Here is a 25,377-nt window from a genome sequence, read left to right on the forward strand (position 1 = left end):
ACATATTGAACAGTTAAAGAGCTTTTCCAACCTTCTCAAAAGATCTCCTAAGTGGGTTTTGTTCTACTGGGGAAACTGTGGTGTTACTGTATCAACTAAAATTCAAATGTAAACCTAAACGTGAAAAGATGCTTACTGAAATTTAAGATCCATCCTTTCCCGCCTTGGGAGCTCATTCGCGAGACCTCCAGATCCAAACCCACTTCTCCGCAAACCCACAAAGAGCTTCCACCGAACAATCGGCCCCCTCCCAATCCTTCCCAAAGTCATCTTCCGGTATTATCTTAAAATTAATTTAAACACTCTAAATTCCAAACTCCAAACAAACACCGTATTTTATTGCTGTTGGTATTATGAACTATTAAAAAAGTATTAGATTAAGTTTTAAAAATCAATATTATAATCATTTGGTGCACAATCCCACACATTTAACACTCAATTTAACTCATTTGCTCTCTCACACACAACCAACACAATATGCAAGAAACGACTGCTGGGAACTGTTTCAGATGCTCCAAAGTATGTTAATTTCCAAAGCAAAGTGACTTGTGCTGTGAATTTTAACGCACTTGAAAGCCTGTACTTTCTCTCGTCCTGGAACACAAATTTTGCATGTCTGAAGAGCTGTGATTCATCTTAAGAAAACCCATCTTGTGTTAAATGGAATGGAAACTGGACTAAGTGGTCAAATGACAAGTACATTCATATTCAAGCTGTATTATAAATGCATGTACAGTAATTTACGTCTCTCAGCTACCACAAAAGGCTCTTGATAAGCAGGTAATTTGCTAAATGGACTCCTTTATCCAAGTATTCGAAGGGCGTTACAAGAAAAATCTGCAGAGGCATTAATGTGACGTAAAGGTCAAGCATTGTGACATACCTTTCAAATAATCCCGCCTAACTTGCGTTATGATGAGGAGGCTGTTGGCAGCATCGTTCAGTGTGAAGCCCTTGATGTGGGTCTCAGCGCTAAAAGAAGCAGACATTTAGAAAGGAATTACTGACATGCTTCTGATACGATAATAAATGGTTGAGCACCAAGGTGAAATTATAAAAACTACTGTTCGTATGTTAAAAATATTGCTGCAAAATATCGACCTGGAGACAGCTTTTGTGTTATCCTGTCAATGGTTATAGAAGGATAATTTTTTTTTGCATTCTGACAGATGACAAAGTTGGAAATGAGCAACAAAAGAAACAAAGTACAAGATTTTTTTTAAACAATCGGTTCAGATTCTTGAATGCTGACATATGAGATGACTAAAATAACTGCATGCCCTGCATTGTTCTGCTGTATCCTAAGCTAGATCCTTTTTCCTCTTTTTTCTATATTCACCATAATTATAAAATGTAAAACTGTTCTTTCGGCAACAAAAATGAACACTTATTTTCAGCACTGTACATTTTAAGTATAAACTAAAGCATATTACTAACTAACCCCGTATCATTTGGTTGATTAATTTTCGAATTTCTCTGCCTAGATACACGCAGTTTTTAAAGGTGAACATACTGCACAACTAAAACCACTGCTACCTTAACATTTAAAATTTCACACAACAATCCTGTCCTGGCCTTTAATTTAAAATGAACCCCCCCCCCCCCCATGCCTGGAACTTTTTAAAACTCAAGAGCAAAATACTGCTTTACTCATGGCTAAAACCTACATGATTAAAAAAAAAACAAAAAACGAGTCAGAGACCATTTCCGTGTGCCACACCGTGGGCACATCTCCTGTGATGAGAGGTCAGGGTCTGTAACGCCCCCCGGAGAAATCGGGAAATCTCCAAAGGTCAAAGGGAGCAAAAACAAGTGCTGCCATTTGCCTCCTCAAGCTCAGTGACCATCTTGCTGCCAACAACCTCGGCTGCCGACATGAACACCCAAGCCGGGCAGATTTTGAGAATAGCTGGGTCACTGCTAAATAATTCTCGTCAATCCCAAGAAAACCCCCCAAAGACACGGTGACATGCCCATCCTCTGCCACTTCCAGCCTGAGGGTCACCCTGTGGTCCCGGGCACAGGGTTTTCTTGCCCCCCCGGCCGGCCCTCTAATCCCACAGAGCACCCACTGCTCGGTCGGACTTCTTTCCTTTGTGCCATCTGTCAAAGCTCTCGGGTCCACAAGCCCTGCATGAGACTATAAACTGCCTGAAATAGAGGATTTACTTTCTCAGTCTTTAGCGTGATTAAGGAAACAGGAGATTCTATTAAAATTAAACTCACTTCTTATGGCGATATTACATGTATTATACTGTATCTACTCAAAAATATTACATAAAATTTATTAAAACCACAAGGTAACACGCTTCTCTTTTAACTGACATCAAGTGTGAATTATGAACCTTTCAAAGACCTCAAAATGTAAAACATTTTCTTTCCCACCTTAAGAAGCTGCCTACTCAATACAAATATAAAAGTGAAATAATAGGAAGACAAAAACTTTATTATATACTGAACATTTAAATTTTACATATGCAGAACTGATCAATTGCCTCCAAAGTGCGCTCCAAACTGGCAAAAGGAAAAGCAACAACAAAAAGTTACTGGTAGAGATCTTTGCATAGGACTTGCTCATACAATACCATACAGTGAGTTTTCCTCTGACCCATAATTTTGATCTTTCCTTTTGGAAAAAAATCTAGTCCAGGCTGTCAAATCAAACTTCCTGTAGCAATGAGATTATTCTTTATCCGAGCTGTCCAATGGGCAGTAGCCACATGTGGCTAGCCATATGTGATAAAGGAATGGAAATAACTGTGTTTAATTAATCGAAATTTAAACAAGCACATATACAATGGCTACTGGATTGAACAACACAGATTTCTAGACATTTTCTTTCCATTTTTAGAACTGCCAAAACAATAACTTCAAAGAATAAAAGGTATCAATTTTTTAACTTACGATCAAGTGCAAAAATTAATCTGTCTTAACCAGAGAAGATAGTGTTATAGGGAGAGTTTCACCTCGAAGATTTCAGAGCAATGACTGGTCTGTGGGTGTAAGTTACTTACATAACAAGTACACAGAACATGTTAGTGATTATAATTTACCTTACTTTGGATAAGAAAAACTGGCCAATCCAGTGAAACCCAACAGTGCCTGATTTGGCATTATTTCGAGATAGAATGAAGTAAGAAGCTGGCAGGGATGAGAGAAAACAAAGCACTATTCTCAAAAGATAAGGTAATGTTATTGCTGCATGATTCTCAAATTTCCTAAGAATACAGTTGAATGTTATCAGCAATTTTAAACAGTAATTTATATCCCTTTCTCTTCTTTGAATAAGCAGTTCCACTCCCTTGAAATATTTCACTATACCTAAAGTTTTATTTCAAAACATGAAGAAATGTTGTAATTCTAACTAAAAGTGAAAAAAGTTGGTTTCTTCAAAAAGTTTTAAAGGCAGCTCTTACTGTTACTTTTGAGGTTCTATTACAAGGTGGGAAGGTTAAATGACTTATTAGTAAAATTGAAGAAAATTTTTAGAGGTCAGGTGACTCTGCAACACATTAGTGATAGCAAAGGCCTTATAAAAAAAACAAAGACTGCACTTTTTAGTTCACAGAAAAGGCCATTGCTCTTAAGATGGAATGAGTGGTATCATGGAGGTAACTTGGACAACAGACTGCTACTTGCTGAGTAACAGCAGCAGAATAATACCCAAAAATACTGCCCCTTGCTGCAGTGGCTTATTTGGTTACACCATGTTACAACAAAGCAACATGTTCTCTACTCTGATCATGGATACAGAGCTAGAAGGGGAAGAGCTAACCTGGCCTCATGTTGGCAATAAGCCAGGAAATGAATCCAGAAAAATTACATGATGTTCCTTCAGTAGCACAGTTAACTAGTTGGAAAACTGGAACTACAACTTCCACTTCTGAATTCCCAGTCTAGAGTTACTTTCAAAAGCAGCTCGATGCTGCCCTGGCTGGTGTAGCTCAGTGGATTGAGTGTTGGGCCTGCAAACCAGAGGATCAGGGTTCAATTTCCAGCCAGGGCACAGGCCAGTTCCCAGCAGGGGATGCACAAGAGGCAGCCATACATTGTTTCTCTTCCTCTCTTCTTCCCTTCCCCTCTAAAGATAAATAAATAAAATCTTTTTTTAAAAAAGTGCTCGATGTAGATGTGACCCATACACAATTCTTCACAGTCAAATACAACATTTTACTGGTTTGAGGGAAAGGATGTGCGTCCAACCCCCAGGTCAGGTGCCCCTGGACACTTGATGGCTTTGCATCGAGGATTCTCTTGGGCCCACACAGCTACCCGGAGAAGGCAGCGGCATAATTACTGGGAGAATAAGACAGTTAAGGTAACAGTGACCTCCAGAGAACTGTAAGGCTTCCCACAGATCAAGAGAGGGAGGGAAGGAAAGCAGATCCTCTCACAGGTCGTGGACCTAGGGGAAGCAGAAGGGCTGTGCTTACAACCACTTTTTAGGTGGGCAACTTACACACTTGTCTGATCATGACTCACAGCCAAACACAGTAAGAAATGATGTTTCTATACTACATACCAGTGCACAGGTATGTAAATGCACATATAATTGAAATAAAACTTTCACAAAATACTTCTAGTACGTAAAGTGCTTTGATATTTTCTATTCTATTTAACTAAGAAACTGTCCCACTAAACTGACTCTATGACCCAATAACTGGTTATAACTGCAGTTTGAAAAACTACTCAAGATAAGCCCTCTTCAACGAAAGGCATGCACACTGTGTGAATGTCCTAGGGTGAGGCGAGGAAATGTTTAGGCTTCTGTTTAAATCTTACCCTCTGAAACATTTTTATTTTTTGAGTATCTCTGAAACATTTTTATGTTTTGAGTATGTTTTATAATATACTCACATGTGAGACATTATTACAATTCACTATTAGTGGCATGTGATCAAAATGTTTGACAGGATTCTTCAATCACCTGGGTGTTGTAGTAAAATGCAGATTCCTGATCAGCTGAATCAGAACATTTGGCTGTAGGAAATCCTTTTATGCTACCAGAATGTGAGACTCACCATTCTAGAACAAGCCCAGTTAAAATAATAGAATTATGACCTGTGCTTTTGGGAAGTATTATAGAGGTCTTTGAAACCAACCTCAGAATTAAACATTTCTTTATTTACTCATTTTTCAAGAGGGCAAGGGAGGGAGAAAGATGGAGAGAAACATCAGTGTGTGGTTGCCTCTCAAGTGCCCCCTAACTGGGGAACTGGCCCACAACCCAGGCCTGTGCCCTGACTGAGAGTTGAACTGGCGACACTTTGGTTCACAGGCCAGCGCTCAATCCACTGAGCCACACTGGCCAGGGCAAAAGGTTTTTTTTTTTTTAAAGTTTCCTTCTTTGCTTCTATCCCCTCACTTATTCATACCCAATTCTCAACACAAAATGCCCCTCTCTTTTTCCTGCCTTCTCTTCCTTCCAAATCACTGTTGCTTCAGAACACATTTGGTTATAATCGGTAGTGTTGGAAGAGAGAGTTTAGATGATAATTTCCCAAGAAAAGTAATTTTAGAAAAAAACCCACACCCCCTTGATGACTTCAGTGATTGCAGATAACAGGATGCTGTTCACAGTCAAATTCTGAGTCACTAATTGGGGATGCAGTGAGTATTCCTGAATGTAAAAGTCTTAGTGTGGCTGCCCAGTATCGATACAATGATGTGGATGATGCTTCGAGAGCATAGTTATACATGGTGTATGTGAATACACGTACACCCATACACAGTACTGTATATATCCATACACACTGTAAACATGCGTTTATGGGAATATGTATTTCCACAGACAAGTACAGTCCTACACAACAGTTTTCAAAATGTACAGAAAAACAGCAGTAAATATGGCCATCTGGTGCTTAACTTTAACACAACCACTAGTATTTACATCGGTTTTCCAGCAAACTGCAAGAATGGCAAGCATCCATTTTTTCTCAAGATTCCAATATTTCAAAAAGGCTGAGACAAAAAATTTGAAGGCTCAAATATGTGTGTGAGAATGTGAAGCAATTGTAGCCAAACGTTAACATGTGGTGAATTAAAAGGGTTTATGGGTGTTAATTATAAGAATCTTGCAACTTTTCTGTAGATTCTAGATTTTTCGAAATAAAAAATGGGGGGAAATTTAAAGGCCAAAAATTAGCCAAGAGAGATGATTTCAGAACTCCCAATATACTAAGAAAAGGGTGACCTTTGCCCCTGAAAATAAAGCTGTGGACTCATCAACAGGACGGGCCTACGGTCCAGAGCAGACTTCGATCTACTCCTCTCTAGGGCTCTTTCTGATTATGCAACTTTTCAAGATAATTCCTTGGGGAGTAAGACAACAGAGTTAGTTAATCAGTGGTCCCCAACCTTTTTGGCACCAGGGCCTGCTTCCCTGGAAGACGGGGGATGGGGGTGGTGGGCGGTGTGCAGGAGTCAGAACTCAGGAGAGCTTTGCTTACAGCCCAGGGGTTGGGGGACCCCTGAGTTAACTGACACATCAGGTATGAAAACTTTACTCTTGTTCTGATTAACAAAGTATTTTACTCTAGAGAACTAGCCAGAGAGACCACCACCAATACCAACACCACCAAACTAACTTAATACACAGAATCTGGGAGAGGTATTTAAAATGTGTTGAGTATCTATATTTTCTCGAGTAAATAAAAGATATTATACCATGTAGGGTCAGTAAAAGCTATATATTTTACAGATTTAAAAGATCCATAAAATTAGAAATATAACTTTTGTGGGTAGTTGAGGATAATTAAGCAACGGCTACTACAACACATCATTAGAAAAACCCTTAGTAACAGGTGGCATTTGTGTGAGGGTTTAATAAACAGACTCATACTTACCAATCTTTCACTTGCATTGCCTCCGTAAAGCCATCCTTCGCCAACAGTACTTGTATAAGTCTGTTGTAAGTTCCACTGTCGAACTCAACATCTTGCTTTTGTGCTTTCAGGAAAATATTATATGCATCTACAAAGAAAATAAAACAAAAAATGGGATGACCTAACTCTGAAACGGAAAAGAGGAAGGAAGAAACCCTGGAACAAAGCTCTACACCCACAGAGTTTGTTTCTCCTAAAACTCGCCCACCAGGCCCCTCCGCAGAGACACGCCCCCCCCCCCCCCGCCCCGGCAAGCAGATGCTCAGATGCTGCCGTTCTTCTGAGCTTTAAAATGTAAAGTGAGTTTTGCAAACTACTTAATGCAAATGGTTGGTAGCTGAAAGGGACTCCTTTTAAAGTTTTTTTTTTTTTCCAAATTCGCTTTCTAAAGTCAATAAATTATTTTCATGACAATAAAAACGAGAAAGAGCTCTTCTGAATTTGTTTGTCAAAAGATACCAGTTTCGAAATGAACGGCAAAGTGTGTCTTAAAGTCCAAATAAACCAGAGGTATAATTTAGATTGAGGGGAGCAAAAGACTCGTTTTAAAGCTATCAGAAATCTATAGGTGGGTGGTTACAATGGTTAACTTTTCCACACAATAGCATTAAAGTGAATATAGCCTATAATTCTAAAATTAGGAGATCAAATTATTTGGCTACGACAGGACTTATGCAAAAACATACAATTTTCGAATATACAGATATCTAACAAGTAAACTAAGCAACATTTGTTTGACTGATTAACAGTTTTATTTCACTCGTTCACAATAACTGTCAGTGAATGAAAAGATGTTACCAAAAGAGAAGTAACTACACTTTTCAGTCGCTTACTTTTCTGAAATAAAACTGCCTGGCTATAAACATCCAACTGAAAAAACTTCAGTCCACTCTCAGCACAAACAAACCACAGTCAAGACTGGGCATAACTGGACTATATATCATGTACAACCTTCTACGGATACCAAGCTCGACATACAGACAGACAGACCACACAGCTAGGAATGAACACGGTATTAACGCTCAGAAGAACATTATGAGTTATTTTAGAGGTTTCTGAACAAGCAGAAACCACGCTTGCATTTATAATTAGAAGAGTTTGCATTAGCATCTTAAAATGAAGTGACATATCAAAAAATCATCCTTTCAAGGTACATTCACAGAAAACAAGAAAGAAAAGGTATGACATGAATATTTGTATCTTAACTAAAGAGAACAGAGAGAATCTGTCATTCAGTACACAACACATATATTTTCCTTTTAAGGGAGCTAAGAAGTTAAAATGTAATACAATAATGTCTACTTCCCAATAAACATATATAACAGTTCACTAGTTTGCTGAATAAGTACAATTTGAATATTTAAGATCAATAAAATAATTTTAAAATCTTACTAGCTGTTTCTTAAAACTGTTTTCATACGAATTGGTACGACTGTGTTCGTTATTTTCTAGCGTTTTTTTTTTTAACTATCATTGTAATGTACCAAAGTCACGCACCACAGGTTTATTTCTGGTGGGAAAGTCGCATTTGTCCCCTTAAATATACTTAACTATCAGCCACTGACCAAGTGCGTTATAACACACGCATTCACTTCCCAAGTACTCAGTGCAAGCCCTCACTTCTCAACATATTCATATTTTGCTAAGCATTCAAATCCTAGATATACGCAAAAGGGACTAAAAGCTCTGAAAAAATTAACAGGATGAAACTAATTAGGTAAGTGTAAACTGCATATTAAAATTAGAATCGGAATGTAGCTCTACATTTATAATAAATACCACACTGTATTTACTTAGTTAATTGGTTAATTTTTTTTACTTCAATAAAACAGCAATTTTTTTAAAAAAAGGCAATAATACATGAAGGAGTTATGGAATCTCTGACCAGAAACTACACATTAACCTTATGTTCATCTCAGTCAAATCAAAACACCATTAGAATATTTAAAAAGCACTGATAATGACAATCAATTCTATATTTAGGTTTAACCGTTGCTTGGTGACTCAAGAAGGTATAGGCTGAATATGCAGCAGTGAAAACTGATTAAGAAAGAATAAAGCTTCTCTGTATGACTGACAAAGCACAGGAGCCTATGGCTTATTTTTATTTCATGTGTTTTCCACTGGTGTCACAAAATTTCTAGTTAAGAAATTAAGAGGTTCAATAAACTTCTAAATTGATTTCTTTCCACTGACCAGAGCTCAAAACTGTCAATACTAAAGTGGAAAAAAAAACCCCTAACAACTGTTGCATAGTTAACTATGATAAAGCATACTTGAAAATCCACATGAAAACTGAGGGACTTAAAAGATAATGGTACCATTCCATGGAGAAAAATTAACAAAAATATAGGAAACAGTAATAGTATCTGATTTTGGGAGAGTATGACAAAGTCCAAGCGAAAATAGCTAGGATGCAATCAGCAAACTTGGGCATCAGAGAGGGTTCAAGATGAGTACTTTCAAAGCGCTCGTAATAGAAGTAGGCACGCCTTCAGGACTGTTCCCCACTACAGAAAGGGAAGACAATCCAGAAAAAAGCTCATGTCCTGCCTCCAACCTTAAGATACAGTAATCCCTCCTTTTTCTAAGGTTTCTTGGTTAACTGCAGACCAAAAATATTAAATGGAAAATTCCAGAAATAAAGAAAATCTGTAAGTGAGAAATCGCACAGTGTTCTGGGTTGCACACTGAAACCTCACACCATCCGCTCAGGACGCGACTCCGCCCTGAGCCCAGTGGGTCCATGCTGCCCATAGAGCCCGCCCCTCAGTCACCAGGCTCAGTCATCAGATCAGCTCTTTCCTTTCTGCTGTGCTTATGTTCAGGTGCCCCTTATTTTACTGATAGTGTCCCATTCACACAACTTTTATTACAGTGTATTGTTCTATTTTATTATTAGTTATTGCTGTTAATCTCTCACTGTGCCTAATTTACAGATTAAACGTTATCATTGGTACGTGTAGACAGGAAACAAACACAGGAGCTACTGTGGTTTCAGTTGCCCACTGGAGGTCTGTGAACGCATCCCCATGGGTCAAGTTCTTTTGTCACTTTACTGTGTTGTAACCTTCATTACTGTATCGTTTCCCTATTTCCAATACACACTGCGCTTAGAGCGGTTAATACCCTAATCATTTTGTGCTTTCAAATAAAAGCAAGCTATATAATAAATTCATTTATCAAAAAACATTCATGATAATGCTATTTTCAAAGTATAATTTTTTTAAATTCTCACCCGAGGACATGGTTATTGATTTTAGAGAGGGGGGCGCAGGGAGAAACACTGGTCAGGTGCCTCTTGTTCCACCCGGGGCCAAACCCACAACACGTGCCCTGACCAAGGGTCACACCCGCGACCTACGGGGGATGATGCTCCAACCAACCGAGCTCCACCAGCCAGGGCTCAAAGTGTAATTTCTGAAAAAAGTGTACACCTCTTTTAATTTTCATTATGAAAAAGTTCAAGTGTACAAAAAAATCAGAATAGTGTAATGAACCCCCCCATACACCTGTCACCTACCTTTACCAATTATTATTAACATTTTGTCAGATATGCTTGATCTTTGTTCTTTATTGCTTGAATATTTTAAAATAATTTCTAGAAATCTAGATTTATCTCTCAGTATTTCACGACAGACTCCCAAATTGAAGGACATTTTTCTATAAGCCATAATATCATTATAATATCTAATAAACGAGAGCATCCCTGGGTGGTACAGCTCAGTGGACTGAGAACCAACTGCGAAGCAAAGGTTCACCAGTCTGATTCACAGGAAGGGCACATGCCTGGGCTGCAGGTCAGGTCCCTGGTAGGTGGCACGTGACAGGCAGCCACACACTGATGTTTCTTCTCTCCCTCTCTTTCTCCCTCCTTTCCCCTCCCTCAAAAAATAAATAAAAAACGTTTTTTAAAAAAATAAGAGCAATTCCTTAATATTACCTACCATTCAGTCAATATTTAAATTTTCCCAATATTCCTAACATGTCTTTGTTACTTTAAAAAATAAAATAGATTATACACGTTTTAAGTTTCACCTATGTCTGAGAACACTTTGAATTTGTTGGGCTGAGATTCCACGTTGCTGTCAGGAGCGAGACCCCCCCCCCTGCGCCGCCCCCACCCCCATGCTCACCTTTGCTTCTCCTCTTTTGGCAGGCGTTCAGTAGATCTTTCTGGAAATTAGTCTCTCCAACTGAGGGTGCTGAGGAATCCAGGGAGTGTTCTTCATCCTCATACCACAACTTAAAAACAAAATTATTCAGTTAAAAAAAGTGGTAAATACAATGATCTTCTCAGTATAAAACTGGGCTAATCTATGACCTAAGGGTACACTGACAACAAAATCCATTTCGCTTACAGTTAAAAACAAATTACCTCGGGTACATCGAACGGAACCTCCTGATTATTGTTTCTAAGGATTTCTGCTAATAACCTCAATGTCTTCCCACGAGGAATGATATTTTCTTCTTGCATTTTATTCCAGACAGCATCAGCTCTTTGCCAGTCACCATTTGTTTCTATAAGATTTGATGAAAAGGAAATTATTGAACATACGAAGTAGAATTCATGAAAATACTTGGGACTTTTCTGCTTCGGTGTGGAAGGAAGCACCTGCTACATGCGGCCTCCGGGCAAAGGGACGGGGTGATTGCGGACCGAAGGTAAAATGGATTCTTCTCTGCACACCTTTTGAATTTTAAACCACAGAAATCCCTTACCTATTAAAAAAACAAAACAAACTCCTCCACCCCCACACTTTGTTAAAACACCTTAGAAATCACGTTGATAAAAAGTTTGTCTTTTTAAGGTAACCGAGAAACTGCACGCCACTGAAATCACACTCGGAGGCAGGCATTATTCAGTCTTCGGGAGGATAAGAGCTGCACATATGGGGTCTGAAAGGTTTGCAAGTGTGCAGCTGGACGGTTTTCTTTAAAAGTGACTAATCAACAAGCTTTTCTACAAGCTGAGTAAGGAGAATTCTGTCTCTTCGGCTGACTTGAAAAATACCTAGGACAGTGTGTGATAACTTCTCATCTCAACAGACAATGCCACCAGACAAAGGAAGTATTACAAGGACAGGAAGTTTACTGGAAGGAAGTAGGCAGATTCCTCCATGTTGAAAAATCTAGATCCTTCTATGTGGTAAGCTAGTCTTCACGAGTAACAAAAATTTAAAAATCAAGACTTTAACCTATATAACTTTATTAACCAATGTCGCCCCAATAAATTCAATTAAATCTACTAAAACCAAAAGAAGAACTTTACTTTTAAACATCCTAATGGGTTTTCACAAGAGAAAAGATCAAATCATTCAACAAACTTCTGCTTGTGAAAACCTACAGCAGAATATGAAAAATGTCGTGGGACACATTAAGCTCTAAAGGACTACTAAACACAAAGAGATACTGCTCTGGACTCTCATTCTGGAACCACAAGGGGTAGAGGAACAGGATGGATGCACAGCAGACAGTGTCCAGGAGGCTACCGGGGTCTGAGGACAGGGGAAGGCACGAGACTTGGGGAGTTGTCCCCCCCTGCCCCATATACCTGGAGGCCTGGTTTGCCGAGGGTTTTGGGGAATGGGGTCGAACTGCAGCCCAGGGGCCAGGAGAGGAGGTAAAACCAAGCTGCCAGCTTGGATCAGGGCATGGAGTTGAGGGCAGGTGTTTTGCAGAAAGTCCTTGGGTCCCCATTCGAATCTATGCCCTGTCCAGCCACCGGCCTGTTTCCTCATCTGTAAACCTGGACACTGCTGCTCCCAGGGTTCAGCAGGACCCCTGCGTCCCTTGTTCCCTGGACCTGAACACAAGAAGATGTCCTATGGCCTAGGACAAGTATGTCCTCTGGGACAATGGGAACAGAGCTGGGGGAGGACCTAGAAAAGCTTTGAGGAGTTGGGGGTCCCACCAGCACGGAAGGGGAGGCCGTGTGGCCAGGACAAGGGCTCCTCTGCATGGCCCTCCGGACGTCGCCTGCCACATGAGGTCTCTCCTGTGCCGAGGTGACCCGTGTGCCCCTGGTGCACAGCAGATGCTCAATCAATACTTGTGAATTGACAGAAAAAAATTAAAAATACTGTTTTAAATGTGATTTTTTAATTTGTAAATATGAAGATGGGATATGTCAACTGTGCACAGTCAGCTCGAGGGGATGGGGTTTGTTTCAAGGTACAAATGTTCCAGAAAACACAATCTGTTTCTCAAATAGACCCAAATATTTAGTGAAACAAATGAGATATTCCTAGATTATTAGCCCACCCACCAAAATTTACAGCCCCAAATACCGAGTTTTCAAGTATAGTAGGACTACATTTCATATACCACGCCATACCACATGTTCCCTTTCAAATACACTGAGTCCACAGTGCCTTATAATTCATTTCGCAGACTGAACTAGTGGTCCGGGTTGAGGACGAAATGGAGAGAAGGGGCCACAGAAGGAGGTAACTTGCTTTTTCCCCCAGAGAAAGAAGAATTAGGGCTACCACACCCCATTCTATTTACAACACCTTCGAAGGCGGGAAGGACACAAATTGAGTCAAAAGGCGCACCTCTCTACAGGCTCCCCTGGCCTCGAGCCCCACTCGAGGTCACAGCGCTCCTCAGACTCTTGGCTCCAATGCGGAGAGAGAAGCTGGCGGAAGGCGGCCAGCAGAATGGATAGTGGGGAGTAAGGAGGAGAAAATGGCAGCAAACACCCAAGACTGCTTATCCCTAAAAGAAATTCTAAGATGAACTTTAAGAATTGTTTCTTTTCTTTCTAAGAATCAACAGCAAAAGGCCATGTGCATAAGAAAAAGAATTTTGTGAGGCGGGCGGCCTCTCCCCCTTCCCCGGGCCACCACTGAGCCTCCAACATTCCCGCAGCTGCCACTTCCTCCCGTGCTCTTGGTCCGGGGGACAGGCCCACCTCCTCCCGCAGGACGCACTACCCTTGTACCTACAGTGCCCACCGCATTGGCTAGCACGGTAACAGCTTCAGAGACAATTTTCTTCTGAATGAAAGTTTATACAGTTTTCTACAGGGACTATTGTAATTGCTGAGACCCATCTGGATAGATTCAGTATTTTTCTGAGGTTTGCATAAAAGTAGAACTTAAACATGGAATAGTTAGTTCTTCAAAAGGGAGAAAATGTGGGGGAAGAGGGAGAATGAGTATTCATTACAGGTTATAACCCACAAATTAAGGATTAAATGACTAAAGCATAACTTTTAACATTCTGTGTACTCAATAACAACCTCACTATTGTGAGCCACGATTTGATCCTCAAGCCAAAATGTTAAGACTGACAAAACAAGGTGAAGTAAGAACTGTTAGAATGTCCGTAAAGTGGGTACCTCAAAGCAACCAACATTGAAATGTAAATTTTACAGTGTCTTCTTTCACTTGTACCATCAAGATGTAAGATAAAGCTCCCAATGACAAGAAATACAAGTTCAAAAAGACAAATGAAGCAACTTATTCACGCTGTCTACGTTCAGTGAAGGCAAGTTTCCCGTTAGAAAAAGAGGACAGGAAGTCTGGATCAACTGTCTCTGAAGGAAAAAGAGAAAACTCAGTGGACTGTCCCAATGTCGTTCCTTCTACCCAAACACGCCAGAGAGACTGCCAGGTTCCCGGATGGTAAAAATGTATTAGAGCACTGCTGGGTGACAGACACCGAAAGTTCCAGACACGGCGATCACTGTTAACCTTTAACAAATACAAATGCCGCCCCCCAAAACAATGAAGAGTCTTAACAAAGATTAAGGTACAAAGATAACTAATGCGATATTAGTTTATAATACGAAAAACTGAAATCTATTCACATGTCTAGCCATAGGATATTGATTAAATTCTACTTCAGTGCAGTCATTTATAGGTAATAAATGTAGGGAAATGTTTGTAATGCAGAATGGAGTCAAAACCTGTATTATAATATGATGACATTTTAAAAAGAAACTGCTAAGCAATTAGTCTGTATATCAACATGCACTTTTCTGGAAAAGACCTACACTCAGGAACACTGTTGCGAGGGTCACCCCGGTACAGAAACAAGTGATACATCTAGACAGACAATTTTCAACTGGTGTGTCGCAAGAGTTTTTAAAACATTCAACACCTGACTGATTTTTAGTTGGGGCCCATGACTTTTTTCCCCTTAGACTGTCAAACAAAACAATGACAACAGCCAACACAACAATAGCCAAATGGTATGAATGAATCAATTAATTACACCAATGTTTTTGTTGCATTGGCAAAAAACATATTTTTTGGTGCTGCAGAATTTTAGTGATTAGTTTATGTGTGCCACAAGATGAAAAGGGTTGAAAATAGCTGATCTAGAGAGTACATATAAAGAAGAAAAAGGATATCTATCCTCAAAAGTCCTATTAAATCATGCTATTCTGATAAAGATTCTTCTCATCTTCTCATTACTGTGGCAAGACTATCAGAAATTATAATGTCTAATGATACATATGACATTTTGTGATAAAGTTCAATCTGGCCTCTGCTGGAGCCTCTTCTGAATATTCCTCATCGGACAATCCCTGGAGCGTCCTCGAAGCCTGAGGCCCCTTTCCTGCCCACTGCCTTGAATGGGATACAGAAATGCATCAGAATGGAAACACGAGGGACAGATTACTTACTATACAGTTTCAGCAGATTGTAGTATAGCTGGTCTCTGTCACATTCAAATAGCTTCTGTGTCAGCTCCACCAATTTTTCTAGAGTTTCAACCTTAAAAATAAGAATGACAGATGGATCTAGTCTGTACAAAAGATATGTTTTACAGTTGACAAATCTCAGTTGAATAATCCTTGAAATCAGCTTTACCCAAAAGGAAAATTAACTTTACTTCAAAAGTTAGAGGGCTGAGGACAATGATGTGAATGTATTTAATGCCACTAAACTGTACAACTTAAAATTATTAAAATGAGAATTTTTATGTGACATGTATTTTATCACTATTTAACATTTAAAAAAATTAAGTTAAAGGGTTCAAGGACTCCTTCAAGTCAAGAACACAACATGTCCAATCATCTAGTTGAGAGAACCTCCGCCAGGTGTATTCTAGAGAATTCAAAGATAGTTGGGGTGGAGGGCTCAGTGAATATATCCTGTATTTATTTACTCATAATACTCTTCCACCCAAATGCTACACCACTGTCCCCGGTGGCTTTTACTTGGCAGGATGTAAACAGGTATCTCATCTGCAGGAGAAGGTAAAAGAGGTAAAGCAGAATTTCCACTGGGCTCTCATCCAGAGACTCCTCTGCTCACCAAGGACTGAAGCAGATTTTAAGTGACAAGGAAAAATAAGGTTAGCCTGCTCAAAACAAGTCAGAGAAAGCAAGCTAAAATCTTCAGGGCTCAAGTCAGAACTTTCCGGAACTACCACGCCACAGGAACAAGAGTTAAGCTATAGCTCATTTGGAAAACAGCTAAGACGGCACTACTTCCATTAATAATGCTCTATCTCCTGAAATCCCCAAAGGCTTATGTGACAAGGAGGACGCTTGCTTTCTACTCACAGTTTTAGGTGCTTCAGACCACAAGTTAAACACAAACCTGGTTACTCGAAATGCATCTTTCACAAAACCACTGGAGCCTTGCAGGCCGAGCTCTAATGCCTGGAGTCTGTAAAATAAAATAATCGCACAGCACATAAGGTAAAGCTTTAGTTAAATGTCGATTTTCCCTCAAAGACAAATAGTTTTCCTTTAATGGATTTGCTGCCTCTTTTTAGAACATATATTATTAAAGAAACCTATACTTTAAACCCACAGTTATCAAAGACATTTAGGATCAGAAGAGAGCATAACACGAGACCTATAGTTAACCTGCATCTAAGAGATTCAGGTGATTTCAAAATGCCGCTTTGCAGATCAATTTCATTCCATAAATCTTTAGTTATTAAAACGGCTAAGCTTTCTTTAGTTCAAATAGAAACCTTGAAATAATGAACTAAATGAACTCCAAAATACGTCAAATTAAAACGCATCCCGCCTCGTGCCCTACCTCCCCTCCTCAGAGATGCCAATAGAATCAGGAGACAAAAATTGTTAATGCTATACAGACTTATTACCAATTGTCACAACAATAAACCAATGGCTTTTAAAAGCTGCTTTGTAAAATTTTAGTGATAAGTCCTATTGACTACTGCAAATGCTTGCCTAGTATCTTAAACTAAATGTCTAAAGAGCTAAATACTTAGAGCAAAACAACGAACAGTAAAATGACAACTCACAACTATCAACAACTGAACCTAAAAAATAAAAACAAAAAACAAACTAAGCAAACAACTAGAATGGGAACAGAATCACAGAAATGGAGATCAGATGGAGGGTTATCTGCAGGGAAGGGGCAGAGTGGGGGGATTGGGGGAAAAGGTAGAGGGAATAAGAAGCATAACTGGTAGGTACAAAATAGACAAAGGGAAGTTGGTCCAAGGGTTGTGGGTTATTGTTAACCTTATTATCAAAATAGACAGGGAGAGGTTAAGAATAGTACAGGAAATGGAGAAGCCAAAGAACTTATATGACCCATGGACATGAATTAACGGGGGGGTGCTGGGCGGAGAGGGGGTGCAGGGTGAGGGGAATATAGGGAAGGAAAAAAATGAGACAACTATAATAGCAAAATCAATAAAATATACTTTAAAAAAAGAGCTCAGTACTTAAATCAAGCTGAGTTCTTAAAATTAGTTCAGAGCCTTGATTATTTCAATAATTGACACATATATCCTCAATCAGAAATTACTGAGGTTTAGTTCACAACTCTTGTTTCAAAGCAATTATTTTACAATTTTGGATACTGGGATAAAAGACAAACCATTTCACATATAATTCCATGGATCTGCCACTGCAACTATAGTATTTTCATCATCTGTAAGAGGGCTTCACCATTAAATACTACATTTCAATCACAGCATTATGGTAAGAAAACTACATACTCATTAGCCCTGGCTGCTCTAGTCTAGAGGAGGTACCTTTACTTGCTTTCTCCATTCAGCTTTGTTGACTAAGCCAAGTATTCCCCCCAATCTGATTTCTTATAAGTCCTCATTTCTTTTTTATTTCTTAGAATAATATTGTACAATGTTAAATTAACAAATGAAGTAGAAGCTAGCATCTCGGAGCTTTGGCACAATGACAGAAACTGGTACAGCAGTGTTGTACAAGTGTGGCTCATTCTAACAGTGCAAGCATCCACACTTTGTGATACAAGAAATGAATGTTGAATAAATTAATTTTTGAAATATATTTTCAAGTATCATTAATATTCACATTTTTACAAAGCCTTTACATGCAAGGATTTTCTCACATTATCTGTTTTGTTTCAGATGCATTACACTGAAAATGACACCAACACTCACTTCATACAAAAAGTCCTTGAAAAAATACTGGATAATCCTCTTTCAAACATGGCATAATGCAAGGGTTACATTAACTTACAACTTTCAATATTACTGCTGATCCAAATGCCAACAATCTAAATGGCACAACTTTATGTCAAACTCTTCCTCTTTGTGACTGATTAATCCCTCTGTCCCTGGCAGGACAACTGACTTATATGGCAGACAGTCCTATGTTTCATTTTGAAATTGAGAACTGCTTTAGCATAAATCTCAATCATCAAAAGAACATCTAGGTCAGATTAACTAAATCTCCTAGGCTTCTGTCACGGTCTACATTGCTGGCTTTTCTCTTAACGTCTTATTGAATTTTAAACACTGCAAGTTGAAAGCAGAAATAGAAAAAATAAAAACACGGAGAATAGAATTCTAATAGGGATGTTGACTATAACTTATCAAAAAACAGTTAAATCTTAATTAAAACAATGGACTCACTTCTAGTTTTTTGTCTTTGCTATATACAATCTACTTAATGAACAGTGAGAATAAAACAATCATTATAATTTAAAAAATGGTGCGGCTGTTTCCACCTCAGTTACTGTGCTTCAAAACACTTTATGAAGTTCTGACTTAGTACTAGGTTCACTTGTATAAGATCAAAAAGCAATCCGAAATCAAAAATAATTTCATTACTTTGATTTCATTATGTTACTGATATAAATTTATTAAAATAGGCTTTTATGTATACTAACAAAAACAGATAAATTACTACCTTTAAAGTGAAAATATTATTTTACTTCAAACTCTATCTCAAGAAAAACAATCTTAAATCTGACTGAGGCAGAATTTTTTACCTAACTCTTCTTGCTATTACTGCTAGAAATGGAAAGCAAACATCTACCCCTGGCCTCCCATCGCTGAGCCACAGTATCAGGAGGAAAGCCCAGTGCGTGCGGGGAACTGCACAAAGAAAAACAACGAGAACCCAACTATTTATCCCCACAGCCAGGAGAGCAAGGAAGGGAAAAGGGTACCGTGGAACTTATTAAGCCTTTCCGTGTTTGCCCTTTTATCCAAAATCTTCAGAGATAAACTTACAGACCATGTCTGGTAAGGAGGAAATACGCAGCGCTGAGCAAGTCAAACCAACAGTCCAACTACCGTAAACCAACCAGCAGTTAAAGGAGATGCCAAGTAAACAGACTCATGGCAGGGGGGCAGGAACTGGCATGAGAACTAACATCTCTTAAAATTTGGGAGGTCAGAGGGAAAAAAACTAGCTCTAAAATCTCTTCTATATATGTAAGATCCACCCTGACTTATCAGGGAAGGCAAATTAAGGTGAAACTCCAAATTTGATCTAGTCAAGAACAAAAAGCATGAGTAACAAAAATTGGGAGATTGTTGTTACCCAAACTTTTGATCCAAAACACAAGACCATAAGAAGAAAGTTTCACCCCAGAAGACAGCAAATATACTCTCACTGCAGTTATGAGAGCACAGCAGCAGATAAGGAGAGAGGAAGAAAGTCAGGGAGGAGCATTTGTGGAGAAAGTAAGTTGTCCTAGGGGTTTGGAGACTGAAGGGTCTAGCGATAATGGAGTCATATTGCAATATATAAATGTATCAAATCAACACACTGTATACCTTAAACTCAGAAATGGTATAAGGGAACCAAAAGAAAACGTGAAATCAGGACCCAATCTCAAATTCCATGACTACTACCAACTAAACAAGCTCTAATTCACATGCTAGTTTCTTTGTCCTAATAACTTCTTAGTTGTTTTGTGAGGTTTATATGAAGATGCACATGAAAATCATTTGAGAAGTGTAGAAGTGTTGCTAATATTATTAGCAATACTGCGTAGCCTGTTTGAACTTCAAGGGAAGAACTGAGAATAAGTAAGTTAAAGCAGGTTCTTACTCACCTTTGTGTTTGTATTCTGGGAAGTTAGCAGCACCTGGCACACAACAGGCACTCAGTAAGTGGTTACTGAACTGCTAAAAGGGCTAAGAATAAAACTAAATAATATATTCTTTATAGAAACTTTAAAAAATATATTTTACTGATTATGCTATTACAGCTGTCCCATTTGCCCCCTTTATTTCCCTCTGCCCTGCACATTCCTCCCACCCGAACTGCCCCCTTTACTTCATGTCCGTGGATCATTCTTTGGCTTCTTCATCTCTTATACTATTCTTAACCTCCCCCTGTCCATTTTGTACCTACCATCTATGCTACTTATTCTCTGTACCTTCTCCCCCCTTCTCCTCCTTCCACTCCCCTGTTGCTAACTCTCCATGTAATCTCCATTTCTGTGATTCTTTTCCTGTTCTAGTTGTTTGCTTAGTTTGCTTTTCTGTTTTAGGTGTGGTCGTTAGTAACTGTGAGTTTGCTGTCATTTTACTGTTCATATTTTTTATCTTCTTTTTCTTAGATAAGTCCCTTTAATATTTCATATAATAAGGGCTGGGTGATGAAGAATTCCTTTAACTTGGAACTTATCTGGGAGGCACTTTACCTGCCCTTCCATTTTAAGTGATAGCTTTGCTGAATAGAGTCATCTTGGATGTAGGTTCTTGCCTTTCATAACTTCAAATAATTCGTTCTACCTCCTTCTTGCTTGTAAGGTTTAAGAAATCAGCTGATAGTCCTATGGGTACTCCTTCGTACATGACCATCTCCTTTTCTCTTGCTTTTAAGATTCTCCTTATCTTTAATCTTGGGTAATATAATTATGATGTGCCTTGGTGTGTTCCTCCTTGGGTCCAACTTCTTTGGGACTCTCTAAGCTAACTGGACTTCCTGGAAGTCTATTTCCTTTGCCAGATTAGGGAAGTTCTCCTTCGTTATTTGTTCAAGTAAGTTTTTAATGTCTGCTTTTCCTCTTCTTCTGGCATCCCTGTGATTCAGATGTTGGAATGTTTAAAGATGTTCTGGAGGTTCCTAAGCCTCTCCTCATTTTATTGAATTCTTGTTTCCTCATTCTGTTCTGGTTTTATGTTTCTTCCTTCCTTCTGCTCCAAAGTGTTGATTTGAGTCTTGGTCTCCTTCCTGTCACTGTTGGTTCCCTGTATATTTTCCTTTATTCCACTTAGCGTAGCCTTCACTTTTTCCTCTATTTTGTGACCATATTCAACCATTTCTGTGAGCATCCTAATTACCAGTGTTTTGAACTGTGCATCTGACAGGTTGGCTATCTCTTCATCACTTAGTTGTATTTTTTCTGGAACTTTGATCTGTTCTTTCATTTGGGCCTTTTTTTTTGTCTTGACATGCCTGTTACATAGTGAGGGATGGAGCCTTACGTGTTCACCAGAGCGGGGTGACCCAGGTCACTGTGTTGTGACGCTGTATGTAGGGGTGGGGTCAGAGAGGGAACAAGTGATGCTTGCTCTGCTCACTGCCACATTTCAGTCACCTCCCCTGCTACCCATAAGCAAATTGGGCCCTTCTGGTGCTGGTTCCCAGGTGGGTGGGCTTGTGTATGTTCTAGGACCCTGTGGGTCTCTCCAACGAACTCTCCTGTGAGGCTGGGAGTTTCTCCTGCTGCCACCTCAACCCCCACAGATGTTTCCAGTCAGAGGTTTGAGGCTTTGTTTCCCCCTGCAGGAGTCCTGGGATGTGCGGTCTGTCTCACTCCCCAGTTGTTCCTCCCAGTTTATTCGCACATGAATGTGGGACCACCCGCTCCTCTAGCCACTGCCTTGCCCTGAGTCCTCTCCGCCAGGATGCCCGTCTCCGCCCCTCCTACGGGTCTGGGTGAGTGTTTCTTCTTTAACTCCTTAGTTCTCGGACTTCCATACGGTTCGACTTTCTGTCAGTTCTGGTTGTTTTTTGTTTTTAAATTTGCTGTTGTCTTTCTTTTGGTTGTGTGTGGAGGCACAGTGTGTCTATCTATGCCTCCATCTTGGCCGGAAGTCCCTAGAAACTTCTAATAAGGTTATTCAACATTTCATACCATAATTTAGCTTTTTATACTTGTATGAATCATCTCTCTCTGGACTTAATGTCCAGTCTTAAAACACAAAATGAATTCTCTAACAGTGTTAATTTATTTAAATGACTGTAACAGTTCCTTCCTGGGAGGTGACAGAAGTACCTAAAAAGATACTTGACTAAAAGAATGAAGTTTTTTTAAACAAAAAAGTCCATCTATTTTATCATAATTTCTAGCAAAAGGAATGTGGAACTAGAGCTCAGACAGCCTGAGTTTTAGTCCAAATCTCTGTCATTATGAACGATAAAAGAGCTATCACCTACAAAGACACAACAAAAAATTGTCTTTCAGTATCAGAGCCCTTAAAAATGGTAATGACATTTCATCCACTTCTAAGAAATGATCCTAATAAATATCTGAAAACCAAATATGTCTGTAGGTAGACTTGAATTAAGATGACTACTAACAGTGAAAATTTTTATCAAAGGAAAAATGGTCAAATAAACCTTAGTTCACTTTTATAGTAGAATGATGTGGCCATTAAAAATAATGTTTAGAAGACTTCTTAATTACATGCAGGGAAATGCAGAGACACTAAGTAGGGTGAAGAAAAAATTAAGCTATATGATTCCATTTATTTCAATTACATATAAAAGAAATATGCATTGAATAATGGACAGAAAACCCACAAACATAACTAGATGAATAACGGGATTAATAGTTGTTATACTTGGTGTATTTCAAACAATAACATGTGTAAGTTTTACCTGAGTCTCTACACACAGGGGAAAAATCTGACTGATCACCATCACTGGTAAGAGAGATACAATTCACAAAATATGTTTACCTGAAATCACTATTTCATTACTATGTAAGTTTGTAACAATAACGTGTGAACATTTCCTCATGGCATAGTTCATTCTGGAACGAGCCAGAAGAACAGAGGAAGGAACCAGGGACAACTGGCTTGCAGAGGATGAGACTACAGAGAGACCAAAGGAATGACTTCAACCCAGCTTGAAAGAATACATGTGGAAGGAATGGAATAAATCTGACAATCAAGTGTTTGATGATGTACCAAGCATTCTAGATATTTGGGTCCTAAAAGACAGAATGAGGATAACGGATGGAAGCACCTCCTGCCTCCGGGAGATGCTTCTGCCTTCACTCCCAATGTGGCTGGTTTTCAATTCATCCTTCGATTCTTATTCCAAACATCACTTCCTCAGACAACTTTCATCTGAAATAGTTCCTTTCAACAGCAGTTTTTCTTACAGCAATTATTGTATTTTATAGATTCAGCTTTCTAACGTCTATCTCTAGGACTAGACTGTAAGATGTCATCAATCAGTACTTGTTAAAGAAAGAGAGAAAAGGAAGATGGGCGGCAGGGGGGAGGGAGGGGAAACTGGTCAAATTGCAAACACCGATGTTATCAACCACCTTTTGTTAAAGGACTGTATTCAGGAAGCTTCAGAAAAGAATGTCAGTGCCAACTTTAAGGGTTTATGGTGACAACTGCTTTATCAGATCTCAGTCAGAGATTAAATGATCTCATGCCTCTGTTAATTCACCCTGTCTTCTGCTGAGGTCACTATCCTTCAATCATTAAATATCACTTGCAATAACTAAAATGTCTTAAAAATTCCCACAACCACTATCCTAAATTCAGATCCTATTAATCTCACTGCCTGCCTCAACCCCCCTTTAATCTACCACACATCCTTCTGCTAATATAAATTTCTTTGTTAACACTGCTCACACGGTTTTCTTTTAACACTGTTTTCTGACTGAACTCCAATCTGCATATTCAGATAATAAAGGGTCTCTGGGAACACTTTACCCTTACAAAATATTTCTCGCAAATCCTATGCCACAGGATGAAAGAATTACTTAAAAAACTAGAAAGGAAGTAAAACTGTCTCTGTTTGCAGACATAATCTTTTTAAGGGGATTTTACTTATTTATTATCAGAGAAGGGGAAGGGAGGGAAAAAGAGATGTGAGAGAAACATCCATCAGTTGCCTCTTGTATGCACCCCACCTGGGGACTGAACCCAAGCACATGTCCTGACAGGGAATCAAACTGGCAACCTTTCACTTTGTGGGGTAATGCCCAACCAACTGAGCCACACCAGGCAGGGCTGCAGATATAATCTTATACATAGAAAACCCTAATGACTCCACCAAAAAACTATAGAACTAATCAATGAATTCAGTAAAGTTGCAGGATACAAAATCAATACACAAAAATAGCAGTTTCACTTCTATACAAAAACAACAAAAGATCTGAAAAAGAAATAACACCATTCACGACAGTATCAAAAACAGTAAAATACTTAGGAATAATTAAACCAAGGATGTGAAAGATCTGTACACTGATAATTGTAAGACTTTGATAAAAGAAACTGAAGACACACACACAAAAAAGGCAATATCCCCCCTTCATGAATCAGAAGAATTAATATTATTAAAATGTCCATACTATCCAAACAAAGGCATGTATAGGTTTAATGTAATCCCTAGGAAAACGCCAAATGGCATTTTTCAGAACTAGAAAAAATAATCTGAAATTCATATGAAATCACAAAAGATCCTGAAGAGACAAAGCAGTCTTGGGGGGAAAAAAAAAGAAAACAAAGCTGAAGGTATCATATGTCCTGATTTCAAACTATACTACTGTACAAAGCTACAGTTATCAAAACAGTGTGGTACTGTATAAAAACAGACCCATACGCCAACAGAATAGAATCAAGAGGCCAGAAATAAACCCTTGCATATATGGCCAGTAAATATTTGACAAGAGAGCCAAGATAGTCTCTGTAATAAACGGCATTGGGAAAACTGGATAATCAAATGCTAAAGAATAAAATTGGACTATCTTAATGCCAGTCACAAAAAATAATTCACAGTGGATTTAAGACTTCAATATAAGACCTGAAACCATAAAACTCCTAGAAGAAAACAGAAAAAAGCTTCTTGGTATTGGTCTTAGCAATGAGTTTTTGGATAAGACATCAAAAACACAAATAATAAAAACAAAAATAAACAAGTGGGACTACTTCAAACTAAAATGCTTCTGCGCAGTGTAAGAAACGATCAACAAAATGAAAAGGCAGCCTACAGAATGGCAGAAAAACCTTCAAGGCATATCTCTGATAAGGGGTTAATAATCCACAAACTCTTTAAGGGATTCATATAACTCAA

At 38.9% G+C, this 25,377-nt stretch overlaps 1 protein-coding gene across 1 annotated transcript in view; it reads right to left on the reverse strand.

Moving 5' to 3' along the window:
* Positions 1-25,377, reverse strand: part of LRPPRC (leucine rich pentatricopeptide repeat containing) — a 101,741-nt gene that overhangs the window by 13,990 nt on the left and 62,374 nt on the right. Inside the window, exons 26-31 of the mRNA XM_037162066.2 lie at positions 16,445-16,513; positions 15,523-15,613; positions 11,263-11,405; positions 11,021-11,129; positions 6,846-6,972; positions 884-972 (exon numbers count right to left, since the gene is read on the reverse strand). Of these exons, the coding sequence (XP_037017961.2) occupies positions 884-972; positions 6,846-6,972; positions 11,021-11,129; positions 11,263-11,405; positions 15,523-15,613; positions 16,445-16,513 (628 nt within the window). The remainder of the gene's footprint in view (positions 1-883; positions 973-6,845; positions 6,973-11,020; positions 11,130-11,262; positions 11,406-15,522; positions 15,614-16,444; positions 16,514-25,377) is intronic.

Source organism: Artibeus jamaicensis, unplaced genomic scaffold, assembly GCF_021234435.1.
Source record: "Artibeus jamaicensis isolate MK-2021 breed Jamaican fruit bat unplaced genomic scaffold, CSHL_Jam_final contig_465, whole genome shotgun sequence".
NCBI classification, from domain to species: Eukaryota; Metazoa; Chordata; class Mammalia; order Chiroptera; family Phyllostomidae; genus Artibeus; species Artibeus jamaicensis.